Below are 16,052 nucleotides of genomic sequence, written 5' to 3'. Positions count from 1 at the left end.
CACCGAACGTGTTCAAACAACAAAAAACTAAATGTGTTTTTTTTTAATGAAAGTGTACACGTTTTATTAATGATGTGCCACCATAAAATAAGCCCACTCTTCTGCTTAGAAGAAAATTTTGAACCGGCCGCATACTTCTCAGACAGAAGTGTACTTCTGAAAAAATAAAAATATTTCTGTTTTGGCCATTTTGGTGAGAGAAACTCCCTCTAGCGCCTAAACGGTGAGAGATGGAGTCAAACGGACGAAATTTTGGCCCATAGGGTTCTACTTTCCCAAGTTACCCCTTAGAAAACCATCAAATATTTTCTAAGCTTAATATATTGTTTTTGGGCCACTTTTGTCAGAAAAACTCCCTCTAGCGCCTGAACGGTGAGAGATAGAGCCAAACGGACGAAATTTTAGCCCGAAGGGCTCTACTTTCACGAGTTACCCCTTAGGAGACAATAAAAAAAAATATTTTTTTCCACTTCTTGGACCAACCTCTATTTCTTTGTTACCCCCTCAGACCCACTCAGGGGTGGTTGCCAGGATTTGCACCAACCGTTTCGTTGTCCAGAAGTGACAACAATAATACCCTGAAAATTTCAGATGTCTGGCTCATGTCCTTCTTGGGGAACGGACAGACGGACAGACAGACACAGAGGCGATGGCATAAGCCCGCTTATATAGCTTTTAAGCAAAAGAGCGGGCTAAAAATTACGAGTATTACAGATAATATCAAAGTATTACAAGTATTATAAGGTATTACAAGGTATTACAATGTATTACAAGATATATTACAAAGGTATTACGAAGTATTACAAGGTATTACAAGGTATTACAGGAATTACGAGTAATACAAGTAATACAAGTAATACTTGGTAATACATGGTAATACAAATAATATGAAGTATTATAACGTAATGCAACGTAATATTGCGTTATATTGCGCAAGTAATATATGGTAATACAAGATAATACAAAATAATACAAGGTAATACATGATTATACAAAGTAATACAAGGTAATACACGGAATACAAGTAATATCAGGTAATACAAAGTAATACAGGACCCCGGGACAGAGGAATACACGAGATGTTCACCCCTTGAACCAATCAGAGCCACCTCGGAAACAGAAAAGTCAATGAGTTTGTTCTTTTCCTACTTCCGTTTTGGGTAGCCTGGAATACCCTATTCCCAGCTTCCTCTTTTTTGTACTTCAAATTGACAAGTGTTGGACCGTTCACTACAAGTGTAGGTCCTACGGCAAGAGTGCAATGCAAGATCCAGGAGGGACAAGAAATGTTTTTTTCCTCAACCGACTTGATTTTGCAAGATTTGGAGATTTGGAAATTCTGACATTCAACTACTTCAAAATGGTATCACAAAAACGACAAGCCCATTTGTGTTCATTGCAAAAATAGCCAGAGCACTTCGAACGGTTTTTGTCCCATTTGGTAAGTAATTTTTTTCGTAAAAGTGAAACAAAAAAAAAAATGAGATACAAAAAATATAAACCATTAAATTTGATGTTATTATTTGCAGCTGAAGAAACAAATGAACAATCCCAGGCAAAAACTAAAGTTAGAATACCTAAAATACCAGAAGGTGTTCGAAATGAAATAAATTTTGTTGGTAAGTTTTAAAACGGGTAAAAATTCAACATAATATTAATGTAAAAATATCAACAAACATTTTTAATTTCTGAGTTGGCACGTGCAGTAGAGACGCCGTTTGGGCGGCCCAACTGACCCAGCCTCACGCTACGGATTATCTGTGCTGTTAAATTGCCATTTTTCTGAGAGGTGGGCTAGACGGACCCGTACGGGTCCAGTGGTCCAGCGGCGGGAGGTGTAAGGTCTGACGGGCCCACCTGGACCAGCGTAGGTCAGTTGGGTCGAGCAACAGAACAGTAGACCCATCCGACCCACGCCTGCAGCCTACAAATTGTAGGTGAGGGGCAGGGAGACGCGGGGTGAGGGGAAGCCCGTGAACTGCTGGGCCCGGCTGCATATTGCCCCTCCCCCCCCTAGATTCCGACATCAAATGTGCATCTAGAGCGTACTTAAAACGAACATTTGGCGTACTGCAAGCGAACACTCAGCGCACTGGCAGCGTACCACAGAAAAACGAACTATGTTCGCTCTGGGTTCGTCAAAGCGCGCGAAGTGGTACATATGCGCACCTTTTGTGAACTTGAGCGAACCACCCGCGAACTCGTTGAGAGAGTCGCAACTTGTACGTTTTAGGTTTGTCACGACGAACTGAAAGCAACCCAGTTGCGTACAGAAAATTTTGCGTCGGGTTATTACTCGTGTGCTTCAAAGAAGAAAGAGAACACATAGTTGCCAGCAGAGTTTTTCAATTAACTGCAGAGACTCAAGTAATAAAATTTAGATTAACATTCACAAACATTTGTTTGTCCTGGCACACCTGTACAGAGGTGAACTGATCGCAGATGTTTCCAGTGCTTTTCAATTCAAGTTCCATTGACAATAACTACCCTCCTATGAAAATGACAAGTTGCTTGTTGTGCATGCTGTAAAAGTCTTTATTGCTACCTGCTTGAGTTAAGGAAGGGAGACACTCACTCTAAATGTAAAGGGACAATTTTGTCCGTAGATTTGCAATGATTTCGTGCACATCCAGAAAGGATGCAATTTTGCTCCTAAAACTAGACAAATTGTGTGAAACTTCACACAATTTGTCCAATTAAGGCATGCAACCCACCTCTGGAGGGACGAAAAAAAAACACTGTGAAAAGAAAACCGTCGCTGAAACAATTTGGGCGAATATCATGTAGCTGAGTAAAGCTATTTTTGGTGGTTCTAATGCTCTTATAAAGAAATTGAAATTGAAACTACTACCTTTCCTCAAAGCTTGGAGTTTGCCTGGAAGGCTCTGGTATATCTATAGATTTTGTATGATGCATCTCGTTGTGCTTCGGGCAGGCCTCGCTCAGTCTCTCGCACGAAGGTTTGCGGTTCCATCAGGCCAGCCAAGGGGGAGCAGTGGGAACGAGAACCCCCCATCGCTGTATCTGTCACTCTCCTCACTCTATAATAATGTTCGGCGCTGCATATTTCCAAAGACAATAGTGGATGCGAGGGGGAATTCACTAGGGTTCGTAGCGTACGGACTATTTCGTGGTATTTCTCCTACCATTTCGGTTATTTCTCCTGCCATTTCGGCTATTTCCCGCCTAATTCGGATTATTTCAGGCTATTTCGCGCTATTGCGGAGTATTTCAGGGGTATTTTGCGACTATTTTACCGACTATTTCGCGTCTATTTCGTTTTTATTTCGCTCTATTTCGCCCTTATTTCGGACTATTTCGGGGGAAGGTGTACGAACTATTTCGCAAGTGATTTCCCCCTCGGACACTCCAGACAACAACGCATGCATAATGTAAACAATAGTTCTTTCACGGCACAGACGCATTTAGAAATGAATGCAAATGCAACGGTAAAAGAAAGCACAAGGTAAGCGCAAAGAAAGCGCAAGGGAAACCAAACCATAGTGCGAGAAAGAAAGGGCAAAGTGGCCAAAACGTAATGTTTACAAGTTTGTTTTTCATGCACCAAACGGTATTATACATACAAGTCACACACAACGTACTTACCAGAGACCTCTTATATTACGGCTATAAACGTCCGAATGACAAGGTCGGTAGAATATCAGTACATCACTGTTTATACTTCCTTACCTACACGACCTACACCACTAGCTGGGCTGACCGAACTGCGCAGGCGAGACGGGCCGCCGCCGCGCCGAGCCGTGCTGCGCGCTGGCTGCTCGAGGCTCGAGCGAGTCCCGCTGTCGCGTCGCCATGGCGACCCGCCTCGACAGCACCTAATAGTTTTACTTGCCACGGCCAAAGCGGTGGATTGCGGCAGCCGATCAAAGTCGGAATGAAATGCTGAATGTTCAAGCTTTGTTCTCATATGCGAATCACTGCGGCAATCCGCAGCAATCGCACGGAAAAAAAGAGCTAAAAAAGTGACAGGCCAAAGTGTCTTAAAAGTGTAAAAAAAGTATACAAAAAGTATGAAAAAAGTTTGCCTAAAGTGCCACCAAAGTGGTGCGGTTCCAATCTGCTATATTTTAAGTATACCTTATGTAAACTTTTCACAAAAGTATACCCGAAAGTGTCATTTGGATATACTTATTTCCATGCGGCGAACATCACGTGATGTCCCCATTGATATAGGTGAGTGAGTTACTTTACAACTGCACCTCAAATGTGGCTAGGTTATGTGGTCCGGCGCGCTCATTCCGTTGCGCGCGGCAATGAGGTTTTCAATAATGCATAGAAATCGCGTAAAATTCCAAACGAACTAGTTTTAGACGGTTTGAACCTTTAGGAATCAGGGCCTGTAGTTAAATTTGCGGAATGTTTAAAAATAAATTTGAATTATGTCCATCTTTTTGAGATCCGTCCCACTGTGCGGCTGGTGGCGCTGGTCCTGGTGGCGCATGACTGTCCCGCCGACTGCTTGCTGCTGGACGGCGTTGCACCAGCCTAGAGAGGGGGGGGGGGGGCGAAAACACAATAAATACAAATAATGCTGCGGACTGTATTTTAATCATGGCGAACATTAACTTACCAAACCCGAAGACTGACGGCCTTCAGAAAGTTGTGTGTTGCTCGACGACGGTCCAGGGCTGCTGGTGGGCGACGGTGGAGGGCGACCCTGGCGAGACAGACAACAAAAAGTTGAATACACGAAAAAAAAACTGCCCACTGCCCTCTACCCCTTTCTCCTTGTAATGAAACAACACTAATAAAGGAAGCGATTCGACCGGTTTCAACTCACTTTTTCAGGAATGAGCTTGCGAAGGAGAACTTTCTCTCCCGTGAATGTAGTCAGAGAGCCTAGGTCACCATCCTGTTGCTCCAGCAATCCAATAAGACTAAACTTTTGGTCTGAAAATAAAAACGCAATCAACACGAATGTTTACTAGCGGAGCCACATATGCAGGAGACACGTTAAATTCGAGAAACAATTGCACACAATCACTCACCTCGGCATATGGGAGTCAAGCGTTGAAGATTGTACGCCCGTAGAACCTCCTCCAACTCTTCGTCCCCTTCATCTAAACCGTGAAACATGACGAACAATAGGCCGGCGCGGCTGCACGTTGTTGACACGGCACCGGTCTCGGTCAGAGTGACGCCTCCGAGCGCCCCCACTCCTCTCGGCGCGCACCAGCGCGCGCTTGCCGTTTCCCCGCAGCCTCGCCCACGCAGACACCAAAAGAACGACAATTAAACAGCGTATCTTTTATTCAATTCTAGGTACCAGTCCACGCTTGCCGGAGAGCCGTTCATTATATCTACGACTCTTTCGAAGAAGGTGACGTGGACGAAGAATACAGAGTCATAGTGTTCAGCACCCGAAGAAATCTAGAGCTTTTATTCAAATGTCTGATTTAGTTTCTGGACGGTACATTCAAAACCGCTCCTCACATCTTTCTCCAAATTTTCGCCATCTTGGGGCTGGTGGTGCACTCGGGGACCGATGCAGAGGACCCCGACACAACTTGTGTATGCATTGTTGGCGTCCAAGACCGAGGTGAACTATACCCTAGTGCTGCAGAAGGCGAAGGAAGCTGCAGCGAGGTTCCACATCCGTGCCGCTGCAGCGCCAACGAAGATCATGACGGACTTCGAAGTGGGGATCATCAATGCGGCCCGCGCGATGTTCCCCGGGGCCATCATTCGCTTGTGTTTCTTCCTCCTGGGGCAGTCCTGCCACCAGGAGGTACAGAATTTGGGGCTCCAGGAGCAGTACAACGACGCAGATGACCGCTCCCTCAAGAACGCAGTCCACTCCCTGCTGGCCCTCGACTTCGTGCCGGTTGACCAACTGCTGGACGCCTTCGACTAGCTGGAGCGGGTGGTGCCCCAAGCGGCCGGTCAGGTGTTTCGCTACTTCGAGGAGACATACATCCGTGGTCCACGAGGCCGCGGTAGGAGGAGGGCAGCGAGGACGCCGCGGTACGCAGTGGAGCCGTGGAACACCTACGACGCCACACTGGCGGACGAACACCGGACCAACAATATCAGCAAGGGCTGGCACAACAGGTTTCAGGGGAGGGAGATGGGCGGGAGGTGCTACAAGGGTGGAAGGGAGGGGTACTACATGTACAAAAAATTTTCAACAGCTCGTCATAGAAAAGAAACACCCGTCTCTCTACTCCTTCCTCCACGAGATAAAGAAGGAGCGGGGCGACACCGGGCCGTGCTGGCCGAGGGGGCCTCAACCCTCTTGTAGGATGTACACCAGATTGCCAAGATTGCCAGATTGCTTGACGAATATTTAGCTTTAAGGGCATAAACCACCTGTAACTAGGCAAAACGCACTAATTTCACCCTAAATGTAGGCAAAAGGGATGGCCTTTGCAGTCGATTACCAAGAGACTGCCGAAGATTATCAGAGATTGCCGGGGTGGATGTACACCGGATTGCCGGAGTTGAGGCCCCCTCGGTGCTGGCAGAGATGCGGCTGCGCAGAAAAATCAAGAACGCGCCGAAGAAGAAATGGAGGGACCTTCAAAAGCGCATCAGGGGCATCGTCGCAGACCTGCACACCAACGAGGACGTGACTGTCTACCTCCGGACACTCGGTCACCACTTCCAGCTTTAGAAAATTGGAAAAGACAAATGAAAATACAATTTGGGACTCATTGTCATTGGGAAAATAAATTTAGGAAACTGAGAAATTGGGAAATGCGATTTTGGAAAAATATTATATGAAACTAAAAATTTGGGGAAAAAAACCTATTGGAAAAAGAGGATTGGGAAAAATGACCGGGAACCCGCTTTGCCTGCGCACCTCGGTTTGTTAGGATCGGGTTGCTTCGTGACGCGCCGCTGGAGTCGGGGGGCCGTGGGAGCGCTGAAAGGTCTACATGCTTATACAACCCCGAAGCAAAGTGTAAAAGTGTAATGTGCATTTTCTTTTAACTTTCTGTGTAAATGAAGCCGGCTCAACTGCTCCACACGCGAATTGCATATTCAACCGATATGTGTGTGATTATCAGAATTGAAGAATTCCAAGGGAGAGTTCGAATCTACTCTTTTAATAGTCAATGTCACAAGGCAAACAAAAACCACAATGACTTACATCATTACATGTTAACAACAAGCTAGGGTCAAGAAAAAGAAAAGAAACAAAAAATGTAACTGAGTTTTAACAAGACTAGAGTCAAGAACTGAAATCAAGAATAAATTAAAATTATTGTGTACAATCTATCCTTCGCCTTCGGACACAGGGGTGACATCGTCAATTCGCTCCGAAGACTGGTGTATCGACTTGCCTCTGGACGAAGGAGGCATGAAGGAGGCTTCTTGTTTGACATAGAGGTGGTGACGGTTGCTGTTACATGTATTATTACTTTGCCAACAAGAGCCTTCACTACACTTTTCTTGGTCTGCAGGAATGCCACATCATTGATGAGCGTCGCCGAAAGTCCAGGTCTCTGAGGACGGAGTATGAACCGAAGTGCCAAGCAAAGACGCTCTCCCGACACCTGCGTAGCTGGTATGCTCAGGACGATCACCATGGCCAGCTTAAAATGCTCCGGTGAAGGAGGGGATTGATACCCCTGTGGCCCCGCTGTAAAACCCTGGAGAAATTAGTACCCCCCGGTATATATCCTCTGGTAAATTTACCCCCCCCCCCCCCGACGCAAAATTTCCTGTACGCAACTGGATTGCTTCCAGTTTATCGTGACAAACCTAAAGCGTACTAGTTGCGACCCTCTCAAGCGGTTCGCGAGTGATTCGCCCAAGTTCACAAAAGGTGCGCGGATTGCGGATGTGTCATTTCGCGTGCTTTGACGAACCCAGAGCGAACATAGTTCGTTTTCCTGTAGTACGCTGCCAGTGCGCTGGGTGTTCGCTTGCAGTACGCCAAATGTTCGTTTTCAGTACGCACTAGATGCACATTTGATGTAGGAATCTAGGGGTGGTTTACAGGGGGTGGGGGGCAATATGCAGCCTTCACTTATCGCTCGGCCAATAACACAGTCGAAACCTGTAGTCCAGAACCTTAAAAGTCACCCCACAGTTTCACTTCAATTCCTACCCATGAAATGTGTGCTTATGAAGGTGTCTAAGCATTCTGCTAAAAGCTAAAATGCAGAAGAATGCAAGGAAGAAGAAAACGGAAATCACTTTGCTTTTACATGGAACTTTTGTTTTCTTGTTCCCTGCATTCTTCTGCATTTCAGCTTGACCGGACTGCTTTATTCAGTTTTAAGTGTCTTGCAACTTGGTTGTACTCAAGGTTTTTCCAGTGTGGGCTTCGGTTTCACTCAAGCCTATCATCTGATTTCATAAGCGGAATATTTTCCTTACTCCTCGCGTAGACCTTGGTTTAACGTTGTTTTTATCTGTCACCGGGAGTAGAGCATGCAAATGGCTTGCATTAGCAAGGCAATACGGCAATGTAAATGATTTGCTGCGTATGGGGCCATCCAGTGTTCTGCTCAGCTTCGCAGCATGCTCACCCGGGCTTGCAGACATGGCCGTCAAGGAATTGTTACGTTAGTACTAAACTAATTTTCACGAAACTAATTGAAACTATCAGAAAAGCCGTAAATACTCGTTCAGAGGCATCTTTCAATCATCTGCTTTGTGCTCTTTCTGACCCAATTTTAGTTTCTTTTAACTCTTTTGGAGGTCCTTCCCCATGGGCCAGCAAGAATGTTGACTGATTTCGACCGTGCTACCTAACAAATATCAGCTATAATAACAGCCAGCATGTAGCCGAAAACGTTTACTTAAACTACGTCACGCACATGTACACATTTAAAGTCTAAACATATATAAATATTGATTTTTTCAAATTGTGCCAAATTTATCTTTAATTGCAAATTCAGATTTTAACTAATTGTACATATGTATAAATAGACATGCGATAAACATTGCTACTTTTGTGCAACTTTAATGCCACGTACGTATACGACGTGACATAACCCTGCATCGCTCAGCCCTTGCAGGCATGGTAGGCGTACCAATGTCACGTTCTCATGAATGTGACATGATACTCTAAACAATGCGCCACAATTCACCTTATACAGAATGTGACGTCACAGTATTAGAAAAACATTGTAGAGGGCCTGATTTCTGCAGCTTTTCACTAAGCTCCTGTCCGTCCACAAGTGACATCGAGTTGGCTGTTATTTTGGCTATGCGAACTTTTGAAGTGCAGAGGGCAATACTTTGATATGTGCCACTGAAAGAGCGCCAATGTAGGCTAACAAAGGAAGGTTCTCCGGTGATACAGTCAGATTCCATTGGCGATTTAAAGTGTTGTGTAAATCCCTAGGTAAGGTTTTGCATTAGACGCGAATTTAATTGAAAATTCACAAAATTTACAGGCGCCTTATGTTCTTTACATGCACATATCTCAAGAACCGTTTGAGCTACAGCACCCAGATTTTCAGACAAATCATAAATCGGCACGTTCCTTTTTTTTAATAGAAAATTTGAACGAAATCGACAATGGTCGCAAAAACGGGTCTCGAGGGGAGGTTACGACTCCGGACTCTTTGAGGTGACCCCCACTGATTTTGTTCAAATATTTTTCATGAAAAGTGCTCACTAGAAGATAACTTTCTGCAAAATCTGGACGCTGTGGCACAAACGGTTCCGGACAAATGTGCATGCAAGGATGGCAATAAAGCTATAAATTTAGGGAATTTTTGATCAATTTCGCGTAAAATGACTCTCAAACTTTCTACGGGCAGCTAAAAACAGTGCCAATCCTTATCTAGGGGTGCAAACTACTACAATTTAAAGCGCTATTAAAATCTGACTGTATCACCGGGAAACCTTCCCTTGTAAGTCTTTACTTAAGTCGTTTTGTTCCTTTTCTTTCTAAGGTTGGTTGAAAGCGCATTGCAACTACAATACAACCAAGACGTCAAAGATCTTAATGACTACTTCCCTGTAGTTGTCGAGGAGCTCCTACACAAGACAACTGTTTCCAATGCTTCAAACAATTCAAGCAAAGTAAGATCAATAATTACCAAAAATGCCCTTCAATAAAACAGAGTGGCCATAGCTGTGCTTTACTTTGCCACGCGGCTTTGGAGGTGAAAATATCGAACGCAAGTTGGGGCCGAGAGGGAACCGACTTAGGCAAGACCTGTGTCAAACAAGGTAATCCGAGATATTCCGGGGCTAGTACGAAGGTTTAGATTCTTACATTCAAAGAGTCCTAAGCAGCCAGATTACGAGTTTTCTTCATATCACGAACAGTTCCGTTTAGAGAAGCTACGGCTTGTAATGCAAACGGGTGTCTTTGAAATACAAAGAATTTGCTTGGACAACGACGAGGGCTTTAAATCATTTGTATGTTACAAAGAGCATTATTTTCTAAGAAAGTTGCGTCTTGGCCGGCTGGACCGAGGGGGCCTCAACTCTCTTGTAGGATGTACACCAGATTGCCAAGATTGCCAGATTGCTTGACGAATATTTAGCTTTAAGGGCATAAACCGCCTGTAACTAGGCAAAACGCACTAATGTCACCCTGAATGTAGGCGAAAAGTATGGCCTTTGCAGTCGATTACCAAGAGATTGCCGAAGATTATCAGAGATTGCCGGGGTGTGTGTACACCAGAGTTGAGGCCCCCTCGGGCTGGACTAGGTAAAGGACGCAATGCGCACACCTAGAAAAATGGAAATCTGTAACAACCATCGGATGGTAAGCTAAGGGACAACTATACAAAATATGGTTGAGCCGACAGTCTTATGGTTCCACCAACATTGTCAATAGTTAGGCTGGCTGGTTTCGGCGCAGCCATAGGATTGTTGTTGCTACAACCATATTTTTAGGCCACCGTTTTGCTTCTAAAAAGGCATTAAAGTGGGCTTATGCAACCGCTCTCGTGTCCGTCCGTCTGTCCGTCCGTCCGTCGTTCGTGTAAGAGGAAGGAGATGAGCTAGAGGTCTAAAAATGTTAGGGTATCTTAGGGGTCACCTACTGCACAACGAAATGTCTGGTGCAAATCCCGGCAACCATACCTAAGGGGGTGAAAGGGGGTAACAAAGAAATAGGGGTTGGTCCAAAAAAGAAGGAAAAAAAATAAGTAACTCGTGAAAGTAGAGCTCCTTGGGCGAAAATTTTGTCCGTTCGACTCTATCTTGCACCGTTGGGCGCTAGAGTGCTTTTTTCGACGAAAACACGGCGAAAATGACCACGTCGCACAGAAAGACGTAACAGGAGGCGTCCAATCGTAAAATGGAAGAGGAAAATATAAATAAAAAATATAAAAAAACAAAAAAAAACACATTCTGCACCAGGAACTACCCTCGGATTTGCTGTATCTTTCATTGTTTCGGCCCTAGAGGTGGATATATTGAAAACAAGGGGGGAAAGTAAAGTTTTAAGACTGTTTGACAAACAATACAATCTAAAAACTGCACTGGTTAATTTTTTTGCATTTTTCTGAAGCAAAGCAGAATGGTGGGGTGTAGTCACGGTGTTGCCCCGTTTCAGTCTTTTGTCATGTGAAAGGAACAAATCTCTAGGGCCGCAGGGCCCCCGCCGGAAGTTAGTTTACCCAAATATGCAAAGTGATTTACCGGTCACATTATTCGGTTATGTTCTTCAGTAAATCGCGAGACTGAAATGGTCGGGCGGCAGGCGCGACCATCGCCGCCGGCAGGCCAAGCAGGCCCAGCCCCTGCCGAACCTAGTTGCCGGCGCAGCGAAAGTGGAGCTGGCAACTGCGTTTGGCGGAAGGGCGGGCCTGCTTGTTATGGTTGTCCCTGGCTTACCATACGATGGTTGCTACCCATTGTTCTGGGTGCAGCAGGTGTTGTTCTTCTCTTTTCCAGCTCCTGCAATATTCGTTCGGTGGTAAACTGCTTCGCGCGACTGCTTCCTTCAACGTTATGCGAGAGCTAACTGGATTTACAACGGATGAAGAAATGCGTGTGTCGAAGGCCCTTGCTTGGAGTATAGAACTGGTAGGTCATTTGTTAACTAAGCGATTACTTAGCTGCACTGACAAAAATGTTCGAAATTTCATTACGCAGTAAACATTAATTTTAATAACTCATGAAATTTAATGACACTCTTAAATTAAAAACGATGTTATTAAATTAACGGGAATTTCATTACACGCCATTGAAATTTCATTACACGCCCATTTTTAGTGCATGTTAGATTTTCATCACATATGTTATGAAATGTTTATCACATGTTTATGAAACAGTTAGGGAACGCCCTCCCGCAAGCGGTGGCATGATATTACGTTCCAGCTCAGCCACTCGCATTGTTACAAAAATCGATTGTAATTTTACAGATATTTTTGTCATTGTTTTACGCAATTCAATGTTTGCATGTTTACCAGCTAAAGCAATTGTAAAAACGTTTGCAAACGTGATGAAAGTTCAGAATCTGCGGCCTCAAATTTAAGGTTAGGTGCGGGTGAATCTGTGAGCTACCATTTGCAGTATAGCTAAGAATTTGGAATTTTCCCGTTTTGATGGGCTGATGTAGAAGACTTTTCACACTAAATCTTATCCCAATCCGTCAAGCCGTTCCAGAGATATAGCCATTTTTCATTAATTTTAGGTTCTTTTTCTGAAAATCACTTGCGCAACAAATTTTGACACAAAGCTTTGCCCTCTGAAGTTTTTGTTTCCTTAACCCCTGTGCTAAAACCTAACAGAGAGATATTTGCATTGGCATCTGCATATTTCCACAAAAATAATTAATTAGAAAACTTAATTTCAAAATCTGAGTTTTCTACTGTTTTTTGACTGACTTCAGTCTTCAAAAAAAAAAAAACAAAAAAAAACTGGGTTAAAAATGAACAAAAACTCTCTGTTCCGTTGTAGGCAACACCTAGGACAACCATTTCCCTGAGTATTGAGGCCCTCACATCACAACTGTTGCGCAAGAGATTTTTTGAAAGTGGGAAAACTTCGTTCTGAGAAAATGGGCTGCAAAGTTGACGACACCATAGAGCCTGATATTCAAGTCTAAATTATAGGAGGAATTGGTTAGGGAAATTGGTTTCACAAGTAAAGTTCCACGAAATGCTATTCTTTGGCACATAACAGCCTTATATTTTGCATGCTGATTCAAATTTTTAGGAATTATATGAATTTTTTTCATATTGGAGTGTCTCAAAAAATAAAAGAATCCTGGAGAAGAGGTAAAAAATATTAAAACATAGTAAGAGGTTTAGTCTAAGTCCAAGAATTTAAAAAATCATGTTACATACCCTCAGTCACCTCCACCAGGAGCATAGTTGTCTTTTTTTCCAGTCTTTTTATTATTCTTGGCACGTTTCCTGGAAGATCTAGTTTTTTTAGTCTCTACTTCTGCTTGCTTATCACTTTGGGCCAATCTCTTCCTGTCCACTTCATCTGCATTTCTCTAAACAAAGGAAACACACACATAAACAATTTTGAAAATAGCACAACTATATATCTGATAATGTTATATAATAATTACCATTGACTGGGCACTTGCAGGGCGCTCAGTGAGGTTGGCCTCTATTGTCCCCATAGTACTTAGGTCCATGTTGTATTTGCCCACAGCTTGAGTGGCACCCAATTCTAATCTTCCCTTGGAAACAAAATTTATATTTGGTACATAAGACCATATTACATTATGCAGGGACTCGTTGGCATTCTGTGTGAGAAAATCTTTCCATCTAGTCACAAGTTCTGTTTCACTAAGTCTTTCATAGGTAGGCAGAATGGCTTTGAAAACTTTTTTGTTTCGAGTGGTCTCCAAAACAGAGTGGGAAGGTTTGGAGCGGGAAGTGGCTGCTTTAGCCTTCTGGAAGAAGCACAATAAATCCCTACCTTTGGGGCAATATTTATGCATTGGCTTTTCATCAGTAGATGCATAATGGTGAGGAGCTGCTAATATGGCATTTTGCATTTTTTTTTCACATCTGGTGCGTTCTCAATCATTGCCTTCTGGTAATATTTTTGAAGTGTGTCTACTTTGGCTTGGGTAAGGGCTCCTTCACCTTTGCCACCTAAAGTAACACCTAATTTTGAACTATTTGCAATAGTATTTCTAAGTGCTGTGCCAAGGCGTTTTCCCACGTGATTGATGCACTCTTCTTTTTCAACCAAAACATCGGGTCCATGAGGTTGGGCTTCGTTGATTGCTGAGAGACTTTTGGCATCACCATCAGATACATATTTTGTGTATCTCATATTACATTCTAGCTCTGATCTTTTCCATAAAATTACAGCTCCCTCTCGTTCCATGTTCCCTAAAAAAATGCATCAATGAAATATTATAGAGCAAGAAATAAAATGCACATGTAAATTATTTTACTTACCAGAAGCACCTGTGAGACTTTGACTGCATTCACCCAAATCTATGTGACTTTTATACCAAGTCTTGTACGCCTCTGTATCCTCACCGAGTCCAGCAATAGTTATTATAGCACATATGTGGCAATATTTAGACAACAATTCAAAGTCAATCACTAATTTGGTTAGGACATCAATATAACTGACACAAATCCATAAAGGGATGTGTGTCCCCTTTTGTGCCAAGAACCGTCGAATGAAACTTTCACATCAATTATTTCTTCCCCAACAAGAGACGGATCGTTCTCTTCATAGGCTTTGCGCACTGCTTCTCTTGAAAGTCTCAAAATTTCCTTCTTGAGTAAAATGTTTTCCTCACATAATTTTTTGAGGGCAAGGTGGCATTTATTTACATGTATGTGGCTCTATACATGGGTGAGGTACAACGATGCTCTAATACGTCGCTTTATATATAGCACGTTTATTGTATGTACATTATATTAGATTTTATAAAAACGTATACATGCCTCTGTATATAATTGTATAAAGTTTTACCAAATGTTATACACATTTGTAAAACACCCTGTTTATCGTTATATTACGGTGTACACAATCATATCCAATTTTATAAAAGTCTATAAATTGTAATAAAATTTCTGAGTTGCATACAAACCGTTTCACCCGGTGTAACAATGGAAGTGGCTTAGCTGAAACGTAATTTTATGCCACCGCTGGTAGGAGGGCGTTCCCCAACTGTTTCATAAACATGTGATAACTTTACAAACATTGAATTGCGTAAAAATTTGCCAAAAATATTTGTTAAAGAACAATTCATATCCTAAACACTGAATGAAATTGTAATGAAACTTACTAGAAATTTTGTACAAATGTAATGATTTTATTTTAAACAGGTAGTTTATCCACTGGTGTTTAAAATTCCCCTTTGTTTGTTTGTCAATCTATTTAAATTCTGGCTCTTATTAGAAACTATGGACGGCTGATCCACATACACACTGTAAAAAATCAGGGGAAATTTTGTGCATCCAATGAAAACGATACTGACCAGAGGTGCACATATCGTTGATATTATCTTTTGTAGGTGTTACTATTAAAACATGACTTGTGGGTTGTTTTCAGAGCCATGCTGCATTGTTGATGTTAGACGACATTGCAGACGATGCGATAACTCGACGAGGTTTGCCTTGTTGGCACGTCCAAGTTGGCCTTCGGGCGGTTCTCGATGCGCTCTTCTTGCAGCACTGTGCCGTGAGCATAATCGAAACTCACTTCAAAGGCGAACCTTACCTGGATATGCTGAAACTGTTTCAAAATGTAAGTGGAGCTTTAACATATTAGGAGCACGGTGCATCCACAGAATAACACGGTTGGTAGTGGCAACTTTAGTGCACCCTCGCAGAGCCGCGCTCCTGTTCTCCTCCCCGCTGTGCATACTGTAAAAATAAGTAGGAATTTTCCAACAAACGTCTGTCCGAGGTATTCGGAACCATGTCATTCCAACACATTGTTTGAAAAAAAAAAAAATTCCAGTCCTCTGTTTGAAAATTTCCGAACACTGGTAAAACAAAGGCGTTAAAGAACGCCTTTAAAAGGCGCTATTAAAGTTTGCCGCCTTAGAAAAGGCACTAAGGTTTAACGCCTCAGGAAAGGCGCTAAATTATTGGTGGAGTTCAGAGGTTAGCGCCTTTGATAATTCTCGCTCCATATAATTTATTATTTTAAAAATTGAATCCGTATTTATGTTT

The 16,052-nt window shown here is 43.0% G+C and overlaps 1 protein-coding gene across 1 annotated transcript in view; it reads left to right on the top strand.

Annotated features, from left to right (window-relative positions):
• LOC113213651 (farnesyl pyrophosphate synthase-like) overlaps positions 1–16,052 on the top strand; it is a gene marked incomplete in the record, with an annotated part of 78,896 nt that overhangs the window by 30,568 nt on the left and 32,276 nt on the right. Inside the window, 4 exon segments of the mRNA XM_052273128.1 lie at positions 8,493–8,537; positions 9,879–10,008; positions 11,839–11,970; positions 15,427–15,621. Coding sequence (XP_052129088.1) covers positions 8,494–8,537; positions 9,879–10,008; positions 11,839–11,970; positions 15,427–15,621 — 501 coding nt within the window.

This window comes from Frankliniella occidentalis, unplaced genomic scaffold, assembly GCF_000697945.3.
Source record: "Frankliniella occidentalis isolate FOCC.00 unplaced genomic scaffold, Focc_3.1 Scaffold248, whole genome shotgun sequence".
Lineage (NCBI taxonomy): Eukaryota > Metazoa > Arthropoda > Insecta > Thysanoptera > Thripidae > Frankliniella > Frankliniella occidentalis.
Note: the sequence above shows the minus strand (reverse complement) of the source record. Positions and strands in the feature narration are given on the sequence as shown.